The sequence below is a fragment of the Coturnix japonica genome, chromosome 14 (assembly GCF_001577835.2).
Source record: "Coturnix japonica isolate 7356 chromosome 14, Coturnix japonica 2.1, whole genome shotgun sequence".
Taxonomy (NCBI): Eukaryota; Metazoa; Chordata; class Aves; order Galliformes; family Phasianidae; genus Coturnix; species Coturnix japonica.
In genome coordinates this window covers 8,056,963-8,079,319 of record NC_029529.1, presented here as the reverse complement: position 1 = coordinate 8,079,319, position 22,357 = coordinate 8,056,963, and the positions used below count along the sequence as shown (strand labels likewise).

The 22,357-nt window shown below is 36.1% G+C and overlaps 1 protein-coding gene across 4 annotated transcripts in view; it reads left to right on the top strand.

Annotated features, from left to right (window-relative positions):
- Nucleotides 1-22,357, top strand: part of SMG1 (SMG1 nonsense mediated mRNA decay associated PI3K related kinase) — a 54,226-nt gene that overhangs the window by 21,914 nt on the left and 9,955 nt on the right. For all 4 annotated transcript variants that reach the window (XM_015876712.2, XM_015876711.2, XM_015876713.1 and 1 more), the window contains 36 exons: nucleotides 377-478; nucleotides 870-1,139; nucleotides 1,573-1,703; nucleotides 2,083-2,244; nucleotides 2,727-2,845; nucleotides 3,575-3,662; nucleotides 3,748-3,849; nucleotides 4,264-4,404; nucleotides 4,698-4,897; nucleotides 5,100-5,296; nucleotides 5,761-5,928; nucleotides 6,748-6,902; nucleotides 7,344-7,489; nucleotides 8,146-8,347; nucleotides 8,753-8,862; nucleotides 9,223-9,370; nucleotides 9,711-9,870; nucleotides 10,646-10,766; nucleotides 11,270-11,518; nucleotides 11,773-12,057; nucleotides 12,838-12,982; nucleotides 13,244-13,382; nucleotides 13,676-13,906; nucleotides 14,004-14,181; nucleotides 15,007-15,168; nucleotides 15,444-15,661; nucleotides 15,827-15,981; nucleotides 16,336-16,558; nucleotides 17,308-17,554; nucleotides 18,103-18,332; nucleotides 18,915-19,163; nucleotides 19,562-19,700; nucleotides 19,788-19,897; nucleotides 20,732-20,950; nucleotides 21,323-21,513; nucleotides 22,094-22,266. In XM_015876712.2, the coding sequence (XP_015732198.1) occupies nucleotides 377-478; nucleotides 870-1,139; nucleotides 1,573-1,703; nucleotides 2,083-2,244; nucleotides 2,727-2,845; nucleotides 3,575-3,662; nucleotides 3,748-3,849; nucleotides 4,264-4,404; nucleotides 4,698-4,897; nucleotides 5,100-5,296; nucleotides 5,761-5,928; nucleotides 6,748-6,902; nucleotides 7,344-7,489; nucleotides 8,146-8,347; nucleotides 8,753-8,862; nucleotides 9,223-9,370; nucleotides 9,711-9,870; nucleotides 10,646-10,766; nucleotides 11,270-11,518; nucleotides 11,773-12,057; nucleotides 12,838-12,982; nucleotides 13,244-13,382; nucleotides 13,676-13,906; nucleotides 14,004-14,181; nucleotides 15,007-15,168; nucleotides 15,444-15,661; nucleotides 15,827-15,981; nucleotides 16,336-16,558; nucleotides 17,308-17,554; nucleotides 18,103-18,332; nucleotides 18,915-19,163; nucleotides 19,562-19,700; nucleotides 19,788-19,897; nucleotides 20,732-20,950; nucleotides 21,323-21,513; nucleotides 22,094-22,266 (6,265 nt within the window). The remainder of the gene's footprint in view (nucleotides 1-376; nucleotides 479-869; nucleotides 1,140-1,572; nucleotides 1,704-2,082; nucleotides 2,245-2,726; nucleotides 2,846-3,574; nucleotides 3,663-3,747; nucleotides 3,850-4,263; nucleotides 4,405-4,697; nucleotides 4,898-5,099; nucleotides 5,297-5,760; nucleotides 5,929-6,747; nucleotides 6,903-7,343; nucleotides 7,490-8,145; nucleotides 8,348-8,752; nucleotides 8,863-9,222; nucleotides 9,371-9,710; nucleotides 9,871-10,645; nucleotides 10,767-11,269; nucleotides 11,519-11,772; nucleotides 12,058-12,837; nucleotides 12,983-13,243; nucleotides 13,383-13,675; nucleotides 13,907-14,003; nucleotides 14,182-15,006; nucleotides 15,169-15,443; nucleotides 15,662-15,826; nucleotides 15,982-16,335; nucleotides 16,559-17,307; nucleotides 17,555-18,102; nucleotides 18,333-18,914; nucleotides 19,164-19,561; nucleotides 19,701-19,787; nucleotides 19,898-20,731; nucleotides 20,951-21,322; nucleotides 21,514-22,093; nucleotides 22,267-22,357) is intronic.

Sequence of the window (22,357 nt, the reverse complement as noted above, 5' to 3'; positions counted from 1 at the left end):
CTCCGCAATTGATACCACCAGAGTTTTAGTACTTAATATTCCCAGTTTTTCTATTGAATATCTGCATATGCCATCACTGGGAAATCAGTATTCTTCAAAAATGTAGCTCTGAGACTACAAGTCTCCTATGGATGTAGGTTGATCGAGCAATTTTCTCTCAGCTATTCTGTCAAAGCCTCAAAGTAACTAATTATTTGTGTGAATTTAGGAGGACAAATTACAAATACTTGTGTTGGTGGGAAACTTCTAACTGTGCTGTATGCAAGACAGAAAAAAGGTGTTTTGATTAATCTTCCTTAATCTGTTGTGATATAATTAGATTAAAGGTATTTATTTAGAAGTTGGTTAAAGGTGTTTGCTTTGTTTTTATCCCCAGATTGTTGAACAAATAAATACAAAACTACCATCATCATTTGTAGAGAAATTATTTATTCCGGAGTCTAAACTGCTTGTACTTCGTTATCATAAGGAGAAAGAGGTAAGAGAAGTGACTCTACAGGTGTGTTACTATAACCTTACACTTGTAGAATATATTTACCAGGGTGTAAAATCCTGTTCATTTTAAAGAAGCTGTGAGAGAGCAGATATAGCTGGTTTGTGGTTTTAGCTTTTAGATTCAGTGAGAGTTTGCAAGTTCTCTGCCTGGTATGACAATGAAGTACTTAGTTCATGTGGCTTTCATATTCAGTGTGCATTACGCAAGTGGTCTAGAAAGCAATCTACAGACTGTGGGTGATGCTTAATTACAGAAAACTGAAGATTAGGTATGATTATTGAGACTGAGTTATCCAGTTTTTAATTCTGCAGAAGTAGTTAATTTTATTTTGATTACATGCTAATCTTTTGTTTCTTTATTTTGTACTGTCAAGGTTGTTGCAGCAGCCCACGCTGTGTATCAGGCAGTACTGAGCCTGAAGAACATTCCTGTTTTGGAGACTGCTTACAGGTTGATTCTAGGAGAAATGACCTGTGCTCTGAACAGTCTTCTCTATAGTTTACATCTTCCCGAGGCCTGTTCTGAAATCCAGCATGACTCTTTCAAGAAGCATGTATTTACTGTGGAAAATGCAAAGTTTGTTGTTATATTTGACCTCAGTGCCCTAAGTACTATTGGAAATGCTAAGAACTCATTAATTGGGGTGAGTAAAAATTATATAGGTAAAGTCTGTGTGATTTTAACTTTGTGCATAATGAAAAGTGCTTTCTAAGGTAAAATGTCTTAGCAGGGCTATTGCTGGATTGAAGCCATTGTTGTCAGAACAATTCTGCTTTTTTGAAAATGGTCAGATTAAAGCAGTTCAGTGTCTTCCCCCATAGCGTATCAGCTGTGTGAAAATACCGGTTACAGGTTATTATTTATACAGGTATAAATAAGGATAAATTGCTCTTAACAAATTGTTTTAAAAGGGGAAAGAAATCAGTTATGATCAAGATCAGGAAATTAACGCAGTTGTAAAATACTGTTTTGTGTGGGAACAAGTAAAACAGCAGTTAATTGTGTGGAAGGCTACACTTTAAAAGTGAATCCTATTTATGATGTTTCTGTGCTTATGTTACAATTCTTTTTAATAGATGTGGGCCCTTTCGCCAACTGTGTTTGCACTACTGAGTAAAAATCTGATGATTGTTCATGGTGACATAGCAGTTCATTTTCCTGCTGTCCAGTATGCGGTACTCTATACGTTGTATTCACATTGTTCCAGGTATGGAGACTCATAGTTCATCGGTATTTTAAGTGTACTAGGATGAGCTGATTTGAACAGAATAAATATGGGGTGGAGGAATGTATTTAATAGCGTTTGACAATTAGTTTTGCCCAAAGTACTCCCATCAGTTTTTATTTAATAATTTGTAGGCAGCCTGCATTGCAGCCAGCAAAACATGCTCTAGCTTAAAATTTGGCATTTAATTTGGCGGAGGATTGGGAGTCTTGAGTTTGAGTAAAGTGAGGAAGAAAATGTCACATGACTACCAGTAATGTCAAATCCCAAGTGTTATAACCGTATTAACTTCTGCTTTCTTTCTTTTTGTTTCTTATATACTGTAAGAAAGCTTTTTCCATTTTCTTGCCTTTCCTTTCAGACATGACCATTTTATATCCAGTAGCCTCAGTTCTTCCTCTCCCTCCCTGTTTGATGGTGCAGTTATTAGTACTGTAACCACAGCAACAAAAAAACATTTCTCAATCATACTGAACCTTCTGGGGCTACTGCTGAAGAAGGATAACCTTACTCAAGATACCAGGTAACCATCATGTTCTAATTAACCAGGAAATGTCTTCTCCCAGTAGAATGACTTAATTTGGAAAATGGGATTTATTCTTATCAGTAAAATGTAGTGTAACTTTAACCACTAGTTAACCAGTGTTTGGTTTTTATGAAGCAAGAATAGTAGGCTATATGTGGGAAGAGTAGCTGCTCACTTTAATGCATGAAAATTAAATAAATTGAAACCATTGTAAGATCTATACATAAATATCAGTGCTGCCAAACTTCACTGAAAAGAGCATTTTGCTAATTGAAAGTACCCTACTAGAAGAGCTGCGTGTGTGTGTTATTTACATGATATGAAATCTAAGGACAGTTTTAATGTTACAAAACCTTTTATTTAAAAGAGGAGGACTGTGGTATGATGTTGATCTGTAACACAAAGTAATTTAAGTTGTATTGAAAGGTATTTTTGTGACCATATGGAGCATCTAACAGTTTTGGTTTTGTTTTTTGAAGGAAACTGCTTATGACATGGGCTTTGGAAGTGGCTGTTCTGATGAAAAAATCAGAGACATACACACCCTTATTTTCTCTCCCATCTTTCCATAAGTTTTGCAAAGGACTTTTGGCAAACAGTAAGATTTTATTCATTGACTTTCTTTTATATGCCAGAATTACATACAGAAGTTCTTTTTACATATCATGGTTAGCTGTAACTGTGATGGTTCTACTTTTAGAAGTGCTTCTGGTTTTTATTGTATGAAAACTTGCAGTCCTTCTGTCTTTATTTTTTCCTCAAACACATCCCTTGCCATGACTTAAGCAAACAGTTGTTTTCTTAAAATAATACTTAATGAATATGATGGTAATCTACATGAAACAGCAGCAATGGCTTGAATTCTGCAAGTATGATTGTGTATTATTTGATTAAAAAGCAGTAGAACAATGCCATAACATGATGTATTGTTCTGTACGTTAGAATAATGTGGATATTTAGATATGGGAGCAAATGCTTTTGGTAGCATAGTACCAGCAAGAGCACTGAGTTTCTGAGATCAGGAATTGCTAACTTCATACTGGAAATAAGTAATATATAATGGAAGCCATAACATAATTAGTTGATCAGTGGTCAGAAGAGGCCACACAAGTGACACACAAGGCAAGTGACTTCCTATTACAAAGTATTTATCTGACACAGTAAAACGACTCAACTAAATGAAAACAGAAATAAGGCATATAGCCTCTTTATTGTAGAGCAGCTGTTCTGTAAAAATATGTAGATGGTCTGTAGCAACCAGAGTAATGTGTAAGTTACCTGTTTCTAGCAACAGTAACTTTTTTTTACTTTCAATTCCTTAATTCAGCCCTTCTGGAAGATGTGAATATTTGTCTTCAAGCATGTAGCAGCCTCCATGCCCTGTCCTCCTCCCTACCAGATGACCTTTTACAAAGGTACTTGCACAGCGTTATATCTGTGATTTGAATTATGCTGTTCGTGGAAATGTTAAGACCTTTTTTCACCCACTTTTTGTTGCAGATGTGTTGATGTGTGTCGTGTTCAATTAGTTCATAGCGGTGCTCGTGTAAGGCAGTCTTTTGGAAAACTTCTGAAGTCAATTCCCTTAGATGTGGTGTTGAGGTAAGTTCTCAGATTAACTCCCTATAGAGAACAGTTTTCCTTCTTTCTCAGAATACTTTCTTTTTGCAGAATGAAAAATAATGCTGAATGGATGTTAACACAGTTATCTTCTAATGTGTGTAATTTACTAGTTTATTATCCAGTAATTTTATAAGTATGAACAAACTTGATAAGCTGTGCAGCACTTCTTGAAACAAATTATGACTACTTTTAAGGTCCACGTTATCCAGAGCTTCAGCAATATTTTGTCCTATTCTTATCATAAAGAATTGAACCGTTAAAGTGTGTTGTCTCATCTCCAAAGAGTATGCTAATTTCCTCTCACTGTACGTGTATAGATGTATCTATCTTCTGCATAACTTTTTTTTCTGATTTATTCAACTATATGGCTTGTTTTTCCCACTGTTCCTGCAGTAACCGTACCCACACAGAAATACAAGAAATTTCTTTGGCTATAAGAAGTCATATGAGCAAAGCTCCAAGTAATACATTCCACCCACAGGATTTCTCTGATGTCATTAGTTTTATTTTGTATGGAAACACTCATCGAACTGGGTAAGAACTTTTTAAAACCAAAATTAATTGGTCTTGAATTAATAGTGAAGAATTTATAACTCTATCTAGTTGAAAATTTGTAACTATTTTGTTACAGTTTTACCTTTTTTTTTTTTACAGTTCCTTTTAAGTATTTATAATTATCCTTGAATATGTGTATTTTACATTATGTGCATAGCTGCTGAAAATAATCTCAAGAGAGATTTGATTGAGAACAATAAGTAACTGGCATATATGCATTATAATCTTGTTACTGTATGAACTTGTGTTTATGTACAGATCTTTTCTTTCAGGAAAGATAATTGGTTGGAAAGGTTGTTCTATAGCTGTCAAAGGCTGGATAAACGAGATCAACCAACCATCCCTCGTAATCTGTTGAAGACTGATGCTGTTCTATGGCAATGGGCTGTTTGGGAAGCAGCTCAGTTTACAGTTCTTTCTAAGCTGAGAACTCCTCTGGGTAGAGCCCAAGATACATTTCAAACAATTGAAGGTAATGTGAAAGTTTCCTTTTTTTCATAATATCTTTTTTTTATGAGTTTTTCTGGCTAAGAAATAAATGCCCAAAGCAAGAAACATAATGGTTTTATTTTTCAGTGATAATAGATTTTAACATGTCTTTGTTTGAAGTGCCAGGAGAAGCAGAATAGCAGTTGAATGTGAATGTGTTTTTTTTTCTTCCATGGCATATGTAGGTATTATTAGGAGTCTTGCAGCACATACGCTAAACCCTGATCAAGATGTTAGCCAGTGGACTACTGCAGACAATGATGAAGGACACAGCAGCAATCAACTTAGGCTTGTTCTTCTCCTACAATATTTGGAGAATTTAGAAAAACTGATGTACAATGCTTATGAAGGATGTGCCAATGCCCTCACCTCTCCACCCAAGGTTTGTGTGTCTTACAGTACTGACGTTACTAGGAACCATCTGTTGACTTGAAGAATACATTTTCAGGACTGTGCAGGTCTTCACTCTGTAACCTTTTGGATTCTGCTGCATTTAAGCACGTACTCTAATGAAACGTGTGAACAGAATAGCTTCTAAAGGAGAGCTTGAGGTTGTTAATTTGTCTGGCTATGATGTAGTTTTTTTCCTAGAAGATTGGGGTTGTGGGGGGGAGGAGGAGGGGAAAGAGCTTATTTCTGCAGTATCAGCATGCATAGTGGTACAGCAGTAAGCCAGTCTGTGTAGGTTTTTCTGGCTGTTGCTTGTTTATATGTTGTTAGGAGTCCTCTGATTATTTGAGGCCTCAGAATTGCCTTTTGAAGAGTGAAGTAAGATGAAGTTTTCTGAAGTTTTAGCTGCAAAATATCCTTCAGGAATTGTAAGATTATCTTTTTCTGCCTTAAAAGGTTATCAGGACATTCTTTTATACAAATCGCCAGACGTGCCAAGATTGGCTGACACGGATCAGACTTTCCATCATGAGAGTTGGACTGCTGGCTGGCCAGCCTGCTGTGACAGTCAGACACGGTTTTGACTTACTCACAGAAATGAAAACTAATAACAGTTTATCTCAGGTATTCTCTTTTAAAATGCCATCGACTGTCATAAAAATATCCCCACTATGTCTTAAAGTCTAAGCTTATGTAGTCAGTGGTTGTTAACCAAGTCTTTTCTAAGAGTGATGTTTGTTTTTATGTGAAAAGTGACTCTTGAGGTTTCTACATTTCTATTGACAGATTTTTGCGGTTGGGTGATGCTGTGGATTGGAGATTACAAGTGTACTCTGTGCATTTGGTTAAACACAGTACATAAGTGAATGCTGTGATTCATTCACAGCTTGGATTGAGTAGTTTTTGTTTAAGCAGAAGGTACTGCTTAAACCTTAAACTTGCTGTTCTGTTGTATTAGTCTGAAATTTGTGGCAGTCTCTGACTTGTCTCTGTGAGCAGGAGAGTTGTATTCTGAGGGATTTTTTTTTTCCTTCATGAAGTAACTGGCAGAGGCAGATAAACACAGGGGTGGGATGAGGGAATCAAGCAGTCGTTGGCTTAAACGTCAGTAACTTGGTCTACTGAAGTCTTAACTAAAGAGCTCTGCTAGGTGTTTCTTACTCCTACTTTGTTATGATTTCTTAGGTTTATTTTAATGTAGCTGTATACCACTGTGTGCAGTGATTACAAGCTGTTAACATGTAAACTGGGGATTTATGGCATGAATGCTTTCTTGAGTACCACTGCTTTTCTGAAAGCAGTGTTGATGAAGAGATGGACAGAGTACTACACTTGTAAAGGCATGTAATGAAGTACTGCTTTACTGTATTCAGGCATTTAACAATGCATGTGACTCTTACTTCACTTAAGATTTGTTAAGTAAGGGTTTTTGTTTGGTTTTAGGGAAATGAATTGGAAGTGACAATTATGATGCTGGTGGAAGCATTATGTGAACTTCACTGCCCTGAAGCTATTCAGGGTATAGCTGTCTGGTCTTCTGCTGTAGTTGGGAAGAGTCTTACCTGGATCAACTCTGTAGCTCAGCAGGCAGAAGGGCGGTAAGTTTTCCCATATTTGTAAGGTTCTTTAAAATAATATCCAGGATTGTAGTAATATCTGAGGAGTTGCTCAGAAATGTCAAACTTAGTATGTGAATTGTTTCTTCTAGACCCAGTTTTACTCCCCATTAAATATTCTCTATTAAATATTTAACTCGTTTACTTGCATTCAGGTGTGGTAGCGTGGCAGTCAAATTTAAGTCATGCATCTCTTTCAACTTGGTTTGAAGTTGGATTAAATCTGAATGAAAAAGCTTTAATACAATGTTAGAATGTAGAAATTCAGTTCACAGACTTGTTTTGATGTTAATCAGTCTTTCTTTTGCTGAAGGTAGCCAATGAATATTTGGGTTGTTGTAAAGAAATGTTGCAAGTACATCACTTTACATAAAAGAAAATTGATTCTGTAAAGGGTTGACAAAAAGTATTAAACTATTTAAGGTTTGAAAAAGCAACTGCGGAGTACCAGGAGCACCTGTGTGCCATGACAGGAGTAGATTGCTGCATATCAGGCTTTGACAAAACCGTTCTGAAGTTGGCCAATTCCAACAGTGTGAATAATGCCAGCCCAAAGCACTCCTTGAATGGTCAGTATGTGTTGGTTTCTCCTGTGTATAAAATGAGAACATTCATTGGTAATTATAGCATCTGATTCTTATTTTTGACTTATTTCTGCCTGCAGTTAAATTTAATCACTTAATGCCATTGAAATTAAAGTCACATATGCATATGACAGTTTGCAGTATTGTATGTCTAGCTGAATGAGATTAATTGGTAAAATATTTTGTATTTTAGAAGTTAATTTTAAATTTAGATCATCATAACTGAAGGCTTAGTGCTTACTACATAAATGTATTATAGCTGCACTATTTATTAAAGGTTTTCTAGGCTGAGACTTTGCTTCAGTATTCTGTTTCATCTTTGAGAAGAGAGATTCTTTGTTCCTAATTCAGTCCTTCTGTTTTCCTATTTTAAAACTTCATTAGAGACATGGACTGAAGTTTTCCAAAACCTCCCTTGAAAAGACCCTGTATATTCATAAAAACGAGCAAACAAAAAACCCAGCCAGGAGAAAACAAACCAAGCATTCTTCCTTCACTCTGTCCTTTCTTAACTATTATGTAACAGTTGAAAAGAATGTTTCTTTAGTAAAGATGTGAGCATTACGTTTGAGCAATATTGTTAATATTTGAAAGCACATAAATATATTTAGATGTACCAACTGTTTGTTGTTGTTTCACAGGAGAAACTAGAAAAACTGTTTTGACTAAGCCAAGTGACTCTTCACCTGAAGTTATAAATTACTTGGGTAACAAGGCATGTGAATGTTACATTTCAATTGCTGATTGGTCTGCTGTTCAGGAATGGCAAAATATGGTCCATGACTTGAAGAAAAGCACGAGTAATACCTCAATCAATCTGAAAGCAGATTTTAACTACATAAAGTAAGAATTTAATTCATTTATTCAGCAGTGTCTTACGTTATTGTAGTTCTTGTGGACCTTAGTAATAATGTCATTGAAATAAGGGTGTGATAAGGAAGTCTCATTTCTAGGGGAGGAAAACATACTTATCTGTATGGCCTGTAAATATTTGACATTGAAGTTATTTGGAATGGAACTTCATTTAAGTCAAAGCTTACTTTCTATGCATTAAGAAAATAATAAAAATTGTTTTTGTTTTTAAATTCTTGCATAGTCAGCAAGGAATAGTTAGGAAATTATTATTTATGATTTATTGAAACTTGAGTGTTTTGATACTTTTTTTGTTTTTGCTGTTTGAATAAGAGAGATTTTGCTTCTGGATGAATCAAGAAATGTGAAAATAAACCTGTAAAAATTGAATTGCAGATCTCTGAGCAGCTTTGAGTCTGGTGAACTTACTGAATGCACTGAACAACTGGAATTATTACCAGGAGAAAATATCAACCTGCTTGCAGGAGGATCCAAAGAAAAAATAGGTATGTTATTTCAAATAAAAAATGACATTATTTGAATTTCTAAAGTAGATATTTTTGCATTTATCTGTGTGACAAACTATAGCTTCTGAATGCAGTTTCCTATGTTTGGTGGATTGATATAACCTTTATGAATTCGGCTTCAAAATGATTTACAATGATAATTTGAAAAAATAACTTGTAATGTTTAAAATGTGTATTTTCTGGAGTTAGTGTGTTGTAAGTAACTTGTTAATCTTAATATGAATGGATAGTCATGTAAAAGTAATTTATTTATTTTTCCCTAAGATTTCAAAAATTCATTCTTAACATGTGATATTTGGAAATTCAATGTAGTTTCATTTTTTTTAAATCTCTTTGTAGACATGAAGAAGCTCCTTCCTAATATGTTAAGTCCTGACCCAAGAGAACTTCAAAAAGCAGTTGAAGTACAACTTCTGAGAAGTTCAGTGTGTCTGGCGACAGCTGTAAACCACATGGAACAGGAGCAAAAGTGGCAGTCAATATCTGAGTAAGTTGCAGCATGCTGTTAATGAGTGTAATGTACTATGACAAGCTGTTCTTATTTTTCAAATGAAACTTTGTGAACTGCATAATCAGTCCTTCAGCATTTATAGGATTGTTGACTCCTAGCTTAGTTTGTTATGAGGTATAAACTTACTCAGGGGACATAAATTGGTATTTAACTTAGTTTGTTAGTTGAGTCAAACTGTGTCTTGTGTATGGTTTTTTGAATGATTTCTTGATCATCCATATGCAGATGTTGGAGTTGCTTTTTTATTCAGTATTTTTAATACTGTTTTCTAGCACATAGTCCAGCTAATGAAAATTGCTGTTTACTTTTATTTCAGAAATGTTATAAAATACTTAAAACAAACATCACGAATAGCTATTGGACCTTTAAGACTTTCCACGCTCACCGTGTCTCAGTCTTTACCAGTGTTGAGCACTCTTCAGTTGTATTGTTCTTCTGCTTTAGAAAACACTGTATCCAACAGGCTGACATCAGAGGTATGGCTGCATGTTTAAAATGTTAATTTGATTAACAGCTTTCTAATTCTGTAGCTGTGTTATGAAGTATTGAATGCAGAATGTAGAAATAAAGAATTACTGAGGTTGGAGAAGACCTTCAAGATAGTCAAGTCCAAATGTCAGTCAGAACTACCTCAATGAATGGGAGCTCCACTGCTTCTTTGGCAGCCCAGTCCAGTGCTTGACCAAGAAGAAACTCTTCCTGGTATCTGATCTAAATCTCACTGGCGATTTGAGAACGTTTTCTTTCTGGCCCATGTTAATCACACTGTTAAAAGGCCCTTTTAGTTTTCTAAAGTTCTTTGACCCATTTGTTTTATTTTAAATTTGCACTTCAGACAGATTTCCATAACCATAAATACATCACTTCTTTCAACAATTCTTTGAAAAGCAACTTACAATAAAATTGCAGTAACGTCATGAAAGTAACCTTCAACTATTAAGAAAACAATTACTTTGTCAAGTGAAGACTCAGTGTCAAACTGCAGTGAACATAGGTGACCTGTCTTCTGAACAGTGTGACTAGGAACAGTTGTTCTTGTTGAGCTTGTTCTTAAGGTTGTCCTCTCAAAATCAAGCATGTCTTCATAGGTCTACATATTATATATTGGCTTTTTGCTAGTTAGTCATGCTTTTTGACTACTAATACTGACAGTAAGAATACTTGCTTTGCACTGAAGTAGTCTTTGCTTTTAATAAATGAAAATATTTATTAAGCTCTCTGACATCTGTACAACCTTCATGCCACTCTCAGGACTGTCTTATACCTCTCTTCAATGATGCTTTGAGGTCATGTAAGCAGCATGATGTGAGGCCGTGGATGCATGCACTGAGATACACAGTGTACCAGAATCAACTGATGGAAAAACTTAAAGGTATATAAACTCTTATTTAAGTGTTAAAAATTGTTTTATACAGAATTTAAACTTTAAATTTCCTTTAAACATGAGAGCTGCATCTTGTATTACTAAAATTAGCTTTTGTATTCAAGGTTTTGTTATTTAGATGTCTTCCCTGACCAAGGTCTCTCAGTTACTTCTGCAATGCAGGCTCTTTTTAAGAAAATGTGAGTCCTGGGTTCATTCTTCTAATTGCACTTTACTTGCTCATCTCATTGTACTTTGAGTATTTCACTTTTGAATGCTTCACTACTTAAAAATGGTCATGAAAACCATGGAAGTGCATTTCTAGATTAAAAATAATAAAGCCACTGAAATGTCTTAAGGAATTTTTAGGCAATACAAAAGAGTTGGCCAAGTTCTTTACTGACAGCAGTCTACAAAATGCTCCTATGTTGGAGAGAAATTAGACCCCAGATAAAATGACTGTGTTGTTTTTTAAACTAACTGTGCTTAGTATGTCTTGCTTTCTTCTTCAGAGCCAACAGTCCCAATTAAGAGTCATCTAATGGAGCTGGGCTTAACAGCAGCAAAATTTGCACGAAAGCGAGGAAATATTGCCCTGGCTACACGTTTACTTGCTCAGTGCAGTGAAGTTCAGCTGGGAAAAACCACCACTGCGCAGGACTTAGTCCAGCACTTTAAGAAACTCTCTGCACCAGGTCAGATTGATGAAAAGTGGGGTCCTGAACTTGATATCGAGAAAACAAAACTGTTATACACAGCAGGTGAGTTTCTGCTAATGGTATTGTAGATGCTTGAGCTTCTTGTATTCATGACCAGGCTAAATCCTTTGACCTTGAGTAAGTCTTAATAGGGCAGCATCATTAGGAATTGCTTTCATCCTATTAATTGTTGTCTCAATCTGAGTTTTCTTTCTAAGATACATTGTTATGAGCTGTATCTGAAAATACTGAATTTCTGAAAAAGTGTTTTAAATGAAATTAACACTACTGAAAATAACGCTTTTCATAATGTGCAGGTCAGTCAACACATGCCATGGAAATGCTGAGTTCTTGTGCCATATCATTTTGCAAATCTGCCAAGGCTGAATATGCAGTTGCTAAATCTATTCTTACGCTGGCTAAATGGATTCAAGCAGAATGGAAAGAGATTTCAGGACAGTTAAAACAAGTATATAGAGCTCGTCAGCAGCAGAATCACACTGGTCTGTCTACCTTGTCTAAAAACATATATACGTTGATTGATCTCCCAGCTGTTAATACATTGGAAGAGGAATATCCCAGGATTGAAAGTGAATCTACAGGTAGAGTTTTCTTGCTTAGTTATATTTTGTTAAATTAATTACTGGTGGTTACACTGAGGGATCCTGCTAGTTATAAAGAACAAATAATCAAATGCATATTTGTTTTAAGTACATATAAACAGTGTATTTTTGTATAACAGTTATGTATACACTATTAAAGAAATCAACCCTTAATAATTCACATTTCATATTTCTTTCCTGATATTTTGTCACTTTATTTCTTTCCTGAACATGAAACTGTAATGTATTTATTTTATATGAAGAGGATATACAATCTTGTCATGCTTCTGTTTGCTTTCAGCTCTTGAATTTTTCTTCAGATGACAAGATAATTCCTTATTTAAATGTGGATTTTTACATGTACTTCAGAAATGATAAAACAGTTATTGGATGATAAGGGCTTTTCATTTTTAACTTTGAAGAAGAGAAATACTCAACTCGAAATGCACTTACGTAGCTTAGTTACTTCATAAAGTCTGCTTTCTGAAGCATAATATTTTCCTGTTTTTGGAGATGATGAGCCTCTTCCTTCAGTTTCATCCTTCTGTGACAGTGAAAGCAATCGTAGAGTACAGACAGTGGTTGTTAGCAACTGAAAAACTGTTCTGCAGTCAGTGCCAGAGCTGAAAAAGAACTGCTCTGGGAAATTTTACGTATGGGTACTAACTTAGCCAAAAAGAGTTATGTACTTAGAATATTTTGCTGTTATTTTGTATGTTGAGGAAGTCAGATGTATGTATTACACTGTAATGTATGTTGCTCCATTTTTCTCTCTTGCAGTAAATATTGGAGTTGGAGAACCTGACTTTATCTTGGGACAGCTGTATCACTTGTCTTCGGTACAGGCACCTGAAGTGGCCAAATCTTGGGCAGCCCTGGCTAGTTGGGCTTATAGATGGGGCCGGAAAGTAGTTGATAATGCCAGGTAAATTCATCCTAATGGTTAAAGCATAATTACAGCATAATTATTATTATTTTTTTTTAAGATGAGCTTTAGCATTGTATTATTGATGGTAGTACTTTATGGTCAAAAGTTAGATGTGAGCAAGGAACTATGACTATTGATCTGACCTTTCAAAAAGCGAGTTTCTGTATGTGATCAAGGATGAAGATTTATCTTTCAAGTTCTATGTATGTAATGTTAATGGGCTCCTCAAATAAGAACATGACTTATTAAATGTTACAGTCAGGGAGAAGGTGTTCGTCTGCTGCCCCGGGAAAAATCTGAGGTTCAGAGCTTGCTTCCAGACAACGTTACAGAGGAGGACAAAGAGAAGATTTATGGGATTCTTGGGCAAGCAGTGTGTCGTCCAGCTGGGATTCAAGTAAGTGTGAATTTTCCTACTTAAAATATGCTCAGCTTTGTGATTTATTTTCTTTCCCCTAGTTGTGTTTCATATTAACTTCTGTAAGTGTTTTGTAGTTAAAGTTCAAACAATATACAAGTTCTCTAAAGAAAGCAGCTGTTAGTTAAGTAGTACATGGGCTGTGGTAGTACAGTTACACAGTGCAGTTGGATGAGTTGCACAAGCAAAAAGAGTGGATTAAAAACTAATGGATCCTTGTAGAGAAGGCTTGAAGACTTGGTCAAATCTGTTATCTCTTTATTTGTACTTAGGATGAAGATATGACTCTGCAAATCACTGAAAATGAAGACAATGAAGAAGATGATATGGTGGATGTTATATGGCGTCAATTATTAACAACTTGTCCCTGGCTTTCAGATCTTGATGAAAATGCAACAGAAGGTTTAATTAAAGTATGGAGGAAAGTTGTAGACAGAATCTTCAGTCTCTATAAACTCTCCTGCAGTGCATATTTCACTTTTCTCAAACTCAATGCTGGTCAGGTTAGTGTTGTGCTGATAGGGAAGTTCAAATATAAAAGTTTCTAAATTATGAGATGAACTATATACTTAAATTAGAGGAGTATTTCTTTCTTTTAAGGTTCCACTTGATGAAGATGATCCAAGGCTGCATTTAAGAAATACTTCTGAGCAAAGTACTGATGATGTTATTGTGATGGCAACCCTAAGACTGTTAAGGCTGCTTGTAAAACATGCTGGAGAGCTTAGACAGTATCTAGAACACGGGCTAGAAACAACACCTACTGCTCCTTGGAGAGGTAGGTATATGTTGCCTAGCTCTTAAAACCGACTTCAATGTGTCTTCGTAAATGTAAGTAGAAGCCTATCATTGCATTGTTGTTAAATAAAAATTTAAACACAATGGAAGGAAGGCTAGTTCTCCCCTGAATAATTTCATTAAAGTTGTTGTTCTTTCTGACATGCATTCTGATCTTTGAGTACAGATTTTCCTATGTTGTGACACTGAAAGAAGAAAGAAAATGTGGTTTGAGGAGAGTTACATTATTTTATCCTCTTAAAAGAATGTGTGTGTTTTCCCCTCTCGCTACAACTTGAAATATGTTTCAGATCAGTGTATGTGGCTGAAGCAGTAGCAGTTGTCTGTCAGCAGACTACTGCTTCAGTTTGTTCAGGGACATTCTCCAGGGAAGGTACAGAGTTAGCATAGAAGGCAGCAGAGGAGGAGGAAGCCAACTTCTACCCAACTTTGTTCATTTGGAATGTCCAGTTTTACTGACTTCAGGAACTATTGTTGTATCTCTCCTATTTTTCTAAAAATGATGTAACAGTGAAATCAGTTTTCTAGTGCTTAATTGAACTGATGTGATCTGCAATTCAATTTTATGATTAAATAAGCAATTCAGTTGCTTATGCCATAAAAGGCAGTTGTTTAAAACAAGAGGATGTTTTTGTTGGGAGCCTTGACTTTTCACAGTTGTAGAACTGTAAGTGTTGGAAGAGTGTTGGAAGGTATCTCAGGGTCATTTACATTCTCCCTTTGCATAAGTGGCATGCTTTAAAAATGTACATTGTTGAAAGTGTATGGAAAGAATACAGCACATCCTCCTCTCCTGTTTGTATAGGTATTATTCCTCAGCTCTTCTCTCGCCTCAATCATCCAGAAGTGTATGTTCGTCAGAGTATTTGCAACTTACTGTGTCGAGTGGCTCAAGATTCTCCTCATCTCATACTGTATCCTGCAATAGTGGGTACTATTTCACTCAGCAGTGAATCCCAAACATCAGGTATGAAAGGAAAATATCAAATGTTCAAAGCATTTTAGCTAACATGCTTTATTATACTGGGTAAAGTGATATTAATTTTTTTTTTCAGTAACTAATATACTGTATGAGGGACATTTACCAGTTTGGCACATCAGTTCTGAATTTTGTCATTAGTTATTGTCCCAGTACTTGGAGTTCTAACTCAAAACGAGGTATCGAGCGATATGACTTTGAAGGCCAGAAGAATATAGTTAATATTTTAACATCCTTTGTATTTACTCTTCTTCCAAATTTAGGGAACAAGCTTCCTTCTGCTATCCCTACTTTGCTGGGTAATATTCAAGGAGAAGAACTGTTGGGTGGTGAATGTGATGGTGGGAGTCCACCAGCTTCTCAAGAAAGTACTAAAGATGACACAAAAGTTGGATTAAATGAAGATCAAGCAATGATGCAAGATTGTTATAGCAAAATTGTGGAGAAACTCTCAACTGCAAATCCAACAATGGTATTGCAGGTAAGTAATTCTAATGTATGTTGAACAGCAAAATACTTACCTTGTTTGTAAGACTGCTGAAAGTTTGGTGCAACTTTGTTAGGCTGTCATCTTTATTAAGCTATTTGTGTATGAATATAAGTCTCAGTACTTTTTTGAAAGTAATGTAATATTTATTTTATGTAGGTTCAGATGCTGGTGGCTGAGCTGCGCAGAGTTACAGTTCTGTGGGATGAACTTTGGTTGGGAGTTTTACTGCAGCAGCACATGTATGTCCTCAGAAGGATTCAGCAACTGGAAGATGAAGTCAAAAGGGTCCAAAACAACAACACTCTACGCAAGTATGTCTTTGGGCTAAATCAAGGGAAAATTGTTACAGATGATTGTTTTCAAGGCATGCCATCAAAGTGATCAACTGTTGCACTTTAACTTGTACTGTCCTAGCTGCTTCTCTGTAAGCTAGTGGCCTTATTCAGAAGCATTTTGATGCCACAGCTGGTATGATTCAGAGGAGCATTTCATTTTAATACAGTTGTTCTTGGAGACCTTGTTATAGAGATGCATTATTTTGTGATTTCTCTGATGTTTTGTTTGCAGCCTGTTTTAATGCTCAACTTATGAGGTTACTTGTTTTTATGGTACTAAGAGAGCTTTTGTTGTTGTTGTGGTTTTTTTTTGTTTTTTTTATTTAATAGAGAGGAGAAGATAGCAATCATGCGTGAGAAGCATACAGCTCTAATGAAGCCCATTGTATTTGCTTTGGAACATGTACGGAGCATCACTGCAGCTCCTACAGAAACTCCTCATGAGAAATGGTTTCAGGATAACTATGGAGGTGCCATCGAAAATGCATTGGAGAAACTTAAGAATCCTTTGAATCCTGCTAAACCTGGAAGCAGCTGGCTCCCCTTTAAAGAGGTATTATATGCACAGTAACTTTTGTCTCTTAACTAATATCTTGACTGTCTGCCATACTGCACTTCTGCCCAAAGGAGTTATTTTAATATCAACTTGAGGGTAGAGGGCTTCTGTTTTTTTAAATTCTGTCTTTCTGAATCTGTGTAATTTAAGTTCAGTAGCTTCAAATGCTAGCAAGCTGATACTCCGGTTATTCTGAGTGATAGCTCTTCTGTGCTGCAGCTTTCAAATGGTCAGCCCTTCTTGAATGTACTTATTCAATTATGTAATCTTGTTTTAGTTTTTTATATGTTGAGGGAAAACAAAAACTTTTGTGTTGCCCATGTGGACATCCAGAAGCAACTTAAATAGCTTGATAGACAAACTTAAGTTTACACAGAGTTCCTTCAGCTTTGCAAAGCAAGCAGGCATGGAGATGTATAAAGCGGAGGGAGGTTGCTGGAGGCTGCTGACTTTGACTACACCTGAAAGGTTTATAAATGCAGGAACAAACCTCTTGAGGAGTTTGAGTTGTGACTTTGTTGCTTATTACCAGACGGGCTGCATTTGCTTCATAAAAGATCTCTCTTGGATTTTGTTTCAGCTTCATTCTAAACTGTAAATGGATTAGTAAGGTGCCAAGGATGAAAAGCAGTTGTAGAAAATCTCTATGCTTTCTAGAAGAAGAAGACGGTTAAGTCTGTTTTTGATTTTTAACACTAGCTTTTAAAGTGAACCTCAACCTAAACCAAAACATTTCCTTGGAATAGGTTATGCTGAGTTTGCAGCAAAGAGCGCAGAAACGGGCTAGTTATATTTTACGGCTTGAAGAAATCAGTCCTTGGTTGGCTGCCATGATGAACACTGAAATAGCGCTCCCTGGAGAAGTATCCACCAGAGACACAGTCACAATCCATAGTGTGGGCAGCACCATCACAATTCTGCCTACCAAAACCAAACCTAAAAAGCTGCTTTTCCTGGGTTCAGATGGGAAGAATTATCCATACTTGTTCAAAGGTAAGAAATTGAAAAGTTTCTCAAACGAGTTAATCTCTGGTTACAAACCAGATAAACTAGAACTGGGAGGATGCATGTTTACAGCCATCTTCTAAGTGTATAATATGGACAGCGCGTTTCATCTGCTTGTTCCTCCCTTTATTCCACTTCACCATATGTGCTTAAGGCTTTTTGCCTTCCAAAGCTGTAAGCTGAGGGAGTTTCAAGTATCTTTTATATTTTTAGGGTTAACTGGGTGCGCTTTTCCAGAATCCTAAGGATCTCAGGAGAGATCTTTTAAGACTTCATTCATGTCTTCCTCAATAGGGAAAGACCTCTTCACTGTGTTAGTGTTTTGTGTACTGCTCACAGAGAGGTATGATAAACTGATTCTAGTAGGTAAATGTTAAGTAAACATTAAGGTTTAAGCTGAAGGACTCATCTTTAATCTGCATAATTTGTAAAGCTATTTGTAGCCTGGAATGAAGTAGCATTCCAGAAAAGGCTTTTTGGGCTTTAAGATGGAATTTTCTTATCTAGAAACTGAATTGTGAACTAATTTAATACAGGTTTAGAAGACTTGCACCTAGATGAAAGAATTATGCAATTCCTATCAATTGTGAACACAATGTTTGCTACCATTAACCGTCAAGAGACACCGAGGTTTCACGCACGGCACTACTCTGTGACGCCTCTGGGAACAAGATCAGGCTTGATCCAGTGGGTGGATGGAGCTACGCCTTTGTTTGGTCTTTACAAGCGATGGCAACAACGGGAAGCTGCTTTACAAGCACAGAAGGTAACTACAATGCAGGGACAACTCAAAAAGGGAAACTTTTATTTTCATTTGCTTTGCAATTCTTAGATAACGTAGTTTTAATATATACTTTTTTTTTGTTCACAGTTGGGAAGGATGGGTCTGTGCATTTGCATTTATTGAGATACTGCCAGATGTCAGTGCAATTGTGTATATATATGCATGCATGAATATGTATTTTTATTATAGTAGTTAACATAAATATACTTTTCTGGCACTATAATTCATGGAGAACTGTTTCTGAGCAAATAGAGTTAAACTTAGATTAAGGTATTCTAATTTCATATCTCATCCTCTGCTCCTTTTCTATTTTCAGTGTAGTCTTTACCATAGTGTTTTCAAAACTGACCTTACTAAATACTGATTAAAGCTAGGCCAAAACATAGATAGTCTTGACTCTTTGTTTTCTCAGCTTTTGAACTTCAAAACAGTTCTCTGCACTGTAAAGTCATTGTTGAGGGCTTGTTGATTGTATGTTATTTTCATTCAGAGTAAGTATGGGAAACTTTCCTGTGGTAATGCAAGTTGTGATTCGTATACTAGCATTTTTTTTACCTCTTCTAGGCTCAGGATTCTTATCAGACTCCTCAGAATCCTGGAATTGTGCCTAGACCTAGTGAACTTTACTACAGTAAAATTGGACCTGCTTTAAAGGCAGTTGGGCTTAGTCTTGATGTGTCGCGTCGTGACTGGCCCTTGAACGTGATGAGAGCTGTTCTAGAAGAACTGATGGAAGCAACTCCCCCAAATCTCCTAGCTAAGGAGCTCTGGTCATCGTGTACTACACCAGATGAATGGTGGAGAGTTACACAGGTAAGTTATAACAAATATATTTTGCCTTTGAAAGATATTTTTCTAATGGGATGAGGGGCAGCAAAGGCTTGGGATGTTATCAAGCAATGATGCTGCGCAGTTAGATGAGCTAGCACTGCCAGAGTTTCGCAGAATGGGGAATGTTGGTAGGAAATAATGTAGTTGTACCATCTGGAATAAAAAAATGTGTATATATCTGATATCTTTACATTATTAAACTAGAATTTTTGACCTAAGAAATGAGAGCTCTTGTAAAATACTGTCATATAGAAAATAGCTTGGAGTATTGTGGCTTTGATTTGTCTTGAACTTAAAAATAATGTTATAAGATGGTAGTCAGTCCAATGTGTTGGCAGAGAATTCCCACAAATAATTTTTTCCTGAAACTCTCTTTAAAGTCTTATGCAAGATCCACTGCAGTTATGTCCATGGTTGGCTACATCATTGGTCTTGGAGACAGACATCTGGATAATGTTCTTATAGATATGACTACAGGAGAAGTTGTCCACATAGATTATAATGTTTGCTTTGAAAAAGGTAATTTAAAAAATGCCTTAAGTTATTATAATGAAAACTTTCTTTTTTTGGCAATTAAAAGAAACAACTTAAATTTTTATCTTAAAGGGAAAAGCCTTAGGGTACCAGAGAAGGTTCCATTCCGGATGACTCACAATATTGAAACAGCACTCGGAGTGACAGGAGTAGAGGGGGTTTTCAGGCTTTCTTGTGAACAGGTAAGTTTGGAAATTTGCACAAAACTGAGGGCTGTCACTTACCAAATATAGTCTTGGATGCCTGCTATGAAGCGTTCTGCTGTTGATTTATAAAGTCTTGAGATTTAGGTTGATTTACCTTGCTGTAATATATAGCTTAGCCAAATGTATGCTGCCATCAGATCTAAGTGATTTGGTTAAGGCAAAATTTGAACAGTGTAGTAACCTCTTCTACAGAGGAAACTAGACTGTTTCTTCTCTTATATTTTTTTTCAGGTAAACTGAATTTCTAAATAGCTAAAATTTAGTAATAATTTCCAATGTTCGAGCTTACTGTAAGAATTCTAATGGATTTTTAAGAAAACAGTGATTTTTATTTTTTTTTTTTCCTCCCCACCCAACATAAAGGAACTTTATTAAGTTGTCATCCAAAATCTTAGCAAATATGTTTTGGGGCTTTTTATTCTAGAGATCTTTTCACTGAAGAAGAGCTTGCATGTTCCAAAGGAAATGATTCCCAATGACTATATTATTTTTTTTGTCCATGCCAAGTGGGTCCTCCATGAGGACGGTAGCTGGTCATTTCCTGTTAGGCACTCACATAGTTTTTCTTTACTCTTCTTTTGCAAATGCGATAGATCCTCGTTTTGTTTGTTTTTTAAACTAAAAATGGATAAGCTCTGAACATAGAGGCTCCTTTCTTTCTCAAGTGTCTGTTGCTGGAGTTTGTGTGGAAGGCTAGAATGCAAACCTGTGGGGGGGGGTAATTGATGCTGCTCAAACATGAGATTTTTAAAAGCAAGATGACTTTTACACAAGGAGAACACAAACGATTGTTTAAAATGCATGATACAGGTCCTTCATATCATGCGGCGTGGGAGAGAAACTTTGCTTACATTGCTTGAAGCTTTTGTTTATGATCCTCTGGTGGACTGGACAGCAGGGGGTGAGGCAGGATTTGCAGGAGCCGTGTATGGTGGTGGCGGCCAGCAGGCTGAAAACAAGCAAAGCAAAAGAGAAATGGAAAGAGATATTACTCGTAGTCTCTTCTCTTCAAGAGTGGCTGAGATAAAGGTGAGTTCAGTCGTTTTCTATGATATAACCAAATTAGCTTGTATAATTTCTTGTCATTTCTTCACATTTGGGAGTGGTGGAAGAGGTGGTTGTCTCTTAGAAATGGTTTGCAAAATATATCTAAGTGGCATTTGTATTTAGATGGGTGTCTATGCAGAGCTTGAAAGTGTTTATTTTCTGTGTGCTTAACTCTAACACACATTCTAATGTTTGGTCCAAGTTAAGGCTTTAAAAATAGGGTCATAGTGTCATCTAAATGTTGTCCGTGAAGCTTTAGGCCTGTGGAATTGGAGAGAGAATCCTTGATGAACATTTTTTCCCTTAACTGTTTCAAATAGATCCTGTCGTATAAATTCATTATCTTGGTTATAGGTTAACTGGTTTAAGAACAGAGATGAAATGCTGGCTGTGCTTCCAAAGCTGGACAGTAGTTTAGAAGAATATCTCAACCTGCAAGAACAGCTGACAGATGTAGAAAAATTGCAAGGAAAACTATTGGAGGAGATAGAATTTCTGGAAGGTGCAGAAGGAGTGGATCATCCCTCTCACACACTTCAGCACAGGTACAGAGGATCCAGGAATCTCAGTTTAATAGAGTTGGTGGTTTTGAGAGAAATTAATAGCAGAGTAAAATCTGTTCTTACAGTAAAAGGTCCTTCCTTGTGTAGGAGAAATATTGAATCATTTTTCCTACTGAATGATCTTAAGTCTTAGGGTTCATGCTCCATCAGTATTACCTGCACTATTCCATGTTTCACATTTAACCCCCAGTGCAAGAAATAGAATAGGCTGAAAGCCTTCAAATAATCTGCAGCTACTGGTTTATAGAACAAAAATCTTTGAATCTGTTCCTAATTCTTAACGTTATTTTACAAGCTTAGTTGAAAATAGCAAAGGATTTGAAAACTGCATGGATATATGCTCATGTGCATGCAGTTGTTATTTTTTAGGAACTCAGTTATTAACAGTGTTTAAGTTTCATGTGATTGATGAGGAAAATATCAATATTACTTTATATGTATAATATATATTTTCTGGTCAGTGAGATAGTGCAGCATTGTTCAATACAGTTCTGTATTCTCTATTTTTTTTTCTACTATTTTCTTGTAGTATTTACTTGATTCTGTGGCTTCACTAATCCAGGTATTCTGAGCACACGCAGTTGCAGACTCAACAAAGAGCTGTCCAGGAGGCGATCCAGGTGAAGCTGAATGAGTTTGAGCAGTGGATAACACACTATCAAGCTGCTTTCAGTAATTTAGAGGCAACACAACTTGCAAGTCTCCTTCAAGAAATTAGCACACAAATGGACCTAGGTATAAAATAGTGTGTTTTTAAAACATTTATAAAAAATTGTTTGAAAATAACTAGAGTTGAATACCAGCAGGCTTCATGAGTATCTTCTAA